Genomic DNA, 4,364 nt, shown 5'->3' with positions numbered 1-4,364 from the left:
GGAAAGATTAATCATATCTAGTAACACATACACATACCTTTGAATATTGTATTCCATTTGTGACAATAGATCCTCCTAAATGTTCCACTGACTGCACCTTTAGTAGTACATGTACATGTTGAATCAAGTCTATTTAAATAATATATTTAGTAGAAATAAATAGTTGTTTATATTGAGCCTGGTTTATTCATATTTATAAAACTAGAATCAGGATATTAAACCTCACCTTTTTAATTAAGTGTACGTGTAAGTACTGCAAAGCAACACTGGGGTGGTAACAAATGTGGCAACGTCCACCTAAAACCAGTAATGTAATGTAAAGTAATGTTAAATGTATTAGGTTTAATGCAGCTGGCAATGACTGTCATGTTACTCATTACCTCTACCCTTCCTCTGCCTCTTTCACTGTTTCTCCAGTATGACAGAGTTGGAGAAGGACATTGGCAACCTGAGATCTGGTCTAAAGAGTGTTGAAGCGGTGAGTGAGCTCAGTAGAGTTCTTGAAAATCTGTTCAGTATCATCAAAGTATGTTTTATCACCCAACAATCTGGTCATCCACTGTAAATAACAGCGAAAAATATATGAAAAAAGTCACATGTGAAATCAGTGTGCCTGTATCTGTACATCACTGTCTGGTGTGTGTGTCTCCAGGAGCTGCGGTACCAGCAGGCTCAGTCCTCTCGCAGTCCTGCGAATAAGTTTGTCTCTGTGGTCAGTCAGTTCATCACTGTGGCCTCCTTCAGCTTCTCCGATGTAGAGGAGTCACTCAGTGAGGCCAAAGAAGTGGTGAGTGGGCAAGATATAACTGTTATTCACATTCATTTTCAGCTTCAAACACTTGTATTATTATTGTAACAGTAAGCAGTCTCAAGGTATAAATACACTGAGTAACCAGGAACCCAGTTAAACATCTGTGGTAGATTCTGGAGTGACTGATGCTCTCAATCACTAGACTAACACTGTTTCCCACTGCTTCCAATCTTGATGCTAAGCTAGGCTAACCATGTCCTCTACAGCACACAGACTTGAGATTGACCTAAACATCTCACTGTAAGTGTATCTCAAATTGACGACATTAGGATGTGTCAGTGGGTTGCCTATTAATGTTCCAACACATCTCACTCCCTAGTCCAAATACTGCAGCTCGGTCAGTGGCCTTCTGCTTCAAAATATGACTGTATGTATCCCTCTAGCACCATTTCTAGACACGCCCCCTCTGTCAAAGTCAGGTGACGTAGTATACAGAGTGAAGATCTGTACACGTACTATTAAATTCTCAGTTTTACTCTGAGACTTTTCTTTTTTTGAATTTGGATATCAATTATAGCATACTAGCCTAGCTAGGGAGACCCACTATTGAGGTTCAGCAAAATGTAGAGGAAAAGGTGCCAGGACAGTTTCTTTTTGTTTCTTTTTTTTTTACAATTGGATTGTTGATTAACTTTAGACATAAAACAATAATACATGAAAATATTTTTAAAAATGTAATTTTTCATTACCATATAATTGTTAAAGCCACAGGGAGCCACTGGAGAGGGACTGGAGGGATACCTATATTTTCTAACAGAGGGCCACTGACCAAGTGACCGTATTTGATGAGTTATTTGCCTTCACATTTCATTACAGCATCATTTCTCTCCAGTACACAGACCTCAGACCAAATCTTGAGGTCATGAGGGCACTGTGATTTATGCTTCTATATAACATACAAATGCATCTGCACCTTATTTGTGCTGTTCTTTTATTGAACCATCAACTTAGGACAGGAAGTTCATTTATAGCCTTTGATTAAAGACAAAATGCAGGAAATTACAAAATAGTCCCCCCTCACACATCACATCTCCTTTTAAAGTTTGGAAAGGCACTGAGGCACTTTGGAGAAGACATGTCCAACCTGCAGCCGGACGAGTTCTTTGGGATCTTCGACACTTTCCTCACATCTTTCTCAGAAGCCAAACAGGACAACGAGAATATGGCCAGACGCAAGGAGGAAGAGGAGAGACGGGCACTCATGGAGGCACAGGTTAGAAGACATTTTATCGGCTCAGATAAGAAGGATACATAATGTTTGAATGGTTCTTTCTACACTTAGCGTGTGATTACAAAATGTTCAAATGGCACAAGATGTGACAGTAACTTCTGATGATCACCTCAGTCATTCATAAATGTACAGTAAAGATGTTACATGAACCCTAGCCATCCATCCTCTACTGACATGATCTCACTCTCTCTTCGTCTCCAGCTGAAGAAAGAGAGGGAGCAGAAGGCGAGGAGAGCAAATGAAGAGGAAGGTGGCGAGTTCGATGACCTGGTATCTGCTCTGCGCTCCGGAGAGGTGTTTGATAAGGATCTGTCCAAAATGAACCGTAGAAAACAGCGGAGACATAACTTGTTTGACGGCAGCCGTGAGAGACTGGTATCAAAGCTGGACCAGTAACAAGACACTTGATGGACAGCAGCACCTCACTGACTGTTAAAGCCCTGCTGAAACACATATAAGGCTGTGGTAGGCTCAGAATTATCATTTACACTGAAATCCACATTCTGGTTCATGGGTCAAGGTTGTACAGGACTTAGTATTTTTGTACTTTTGACCTTTTACTGTGCTACCATGCAGGCTGAGAAGACTATTGGTTACTAATAATCTTTTTATGCCATCTGTCACAACTGTCTTGTTTACTGGAGAAAATAAACTGCTTTCATACGGTGAGGACTCAAAGTAATAGTTCAACAGTTTGAGAGTCAACACATGCTTAAAATAAGCTGGTGTAGGCTATAGAGTGGAAGCGGGAAGAAGCAGCTAGCCTGGCTATATCCAAAGTACAAAAAAAGACAGACCCTTCCTACGTCCCGCCCCTTTTTGCTCTGTAGTCCAATAACAGTTGAGCAAGCCTCAGTCAACTTCTTCCTTTCCTGTACTTTGATATGCTATGTGCTAGGCTAATCTATGTTGAAAAGACAACCACATTTTAAAGATTGTTAAAAGATAAAAGAAACATACATATATTCACTTCTTAAGTTAACTAATGTTAGCAAAATGCAGATAGTTAGCTAGCATTTGCTTACAATAGGTTTCAGATGTAACAGGCTCGCTAATGACTGATGTAGATTAGCTAGATAGCTAGCATTTGGCTAACATTCCTAACTTAAGATGTGACGCTTTTATCTTTTAGCCATCTTCAAAAGTGCACTCTACTCCAATCTAGTTACTTATACAGGACATTATAAAAAAACTATGTTTAAGTGTAAGTTTTGTTCCCTGTGCCATAGCCATTCTGAAGTAAGCACACTTTGTTTTTTTCTGCATGTATATATTCAGTGATGGGATTTTTCATGTGCAGATGTACACATCTATGTTATGAAGGCACGAATGATGCAAACTTTCCCCCTGGAACACAACAAATCTATCATTTTGGGAAATACAATTATTGGCTTTCCTGCCGAGACTTTGGAGAAGATTTATACTTGCAGGTAAATATGAAGTTTGTTTGAACTTTTTGAGCTTTAGAGGTGTTTCCTGCTTCCAGTCTTTATGCTAAGCTAGGCTAACCACGTCTTGACTGCAGCTCCACAGTCACCACACACAAGATTGACAAGTGTATTTCACAAACAATGCAGTGACGAGACAAAGAGAAAATATAGTTTTCCTGTATAGATTCAACTTGCACTTCTCTAGATTATATATATATATATATATATATATATATATAGAATTGTGTGTGTGTGTGTGTGTGCGTTATAAGTGTGGCTGCAACAAGGTACGCTGTATTTGAGTCTAAAGCATTGAGAATGAATGCTTGACTGGTATGTTTTGCGTTTTCTTATGTTCAAAATGTTCCTGTACAGGATATTTTGCACAATATAACATAATATAAAATTGACCATGAGTTGTATTTATTTTGACGTGGATGAGAGAATTTAACTTTGGAATGTGATTGGCAGACAGTGGAGATGTCTGAAACTGCAGATACATTCTCTCACAATGTCCTTTATGTAAATTAATGAATCTAACTCAATGTACTGACCTGAAGCAGAACACTGTTCCTTTTTGTGCAATTATAATAACTGAAAATGGCTTTTCCAAAATAGTGTGCTTTGGCCGATTTTGAGTGTTTCTATATTCTTTTAACATAAATGTTTTTGAAAAACAGAGACGTACCACACATTAATATGTTTTAATATATTTTACAAATTATGGTGTTATAATAACTCTTGTATATTTGCCAAAGTTAGCACACCTCAGGTTTGATCGTTCATAGTTCCATTGGAATAGAGTTTTTTCACAGCCATTTTGACATGAAATTGTAGGCTAAACACAGGCGTTACCAAATTAAAGCTCTGTTACATTTAGTGTAGCAGAGAC

At 38.4% G+C, this 4,364-nt stretch overlaps 1 protein-coding gene across 2 annotated transcripts in view; it reads left to right on the top strand.

Annotated features, from left to right (window-relative positions):
- The window catches only part of daam1a (dishevelled associated activator of morphogenesis 1a), a 21,843-nt gene extending 18,945 nt beyond the window's left edge, over nt 1-2,898 (top strand). Inside the window, exons 22-25 of one of the 2 annotated variants that reach the window (XM_035673356.1) lie at nt 418-478; nt 653-787; nt 1,854-2,024; nt 2,244-2,898. In XM_035673356.1, coding sequence (XP_035529249.1) covers nt 418-478; nt 653-787; nt 1,854-2,024; nt 2,244-2,438 — 562 coding nt within the window. In that variant the 3' untranslated portion in view covers nt 2,439-2,898. The remainder of the gene's footprint in view (nt 1-417; nt 479-652; nt 788-1,853; nt 2,025-2,243) is intronic. The other variant, XM_035673355.1, reaches the window with a different exon arrangement.
- Nucleotides 2,899-4,364: the final 1,466 nt, after the last annotated feature.

Source organism: Morone saxatilis, unplaced genomic scaffold (assembly GCF_004916995.1).
Source record: "Morone saxatilis isolate NCDOM2014 unplaced genomic scaffold, NCSU_SB_2.0 Contig3, whole genome shotgun sequence".
Lineage (NCBI taxonomy): Eukaryota > Metazoa > Chordata > Actinopteri > Moronidae > Morone > Morone saxatilis.
This window is presented reverse-complemented; position numbering and strand designations above follow the sequence as displayed.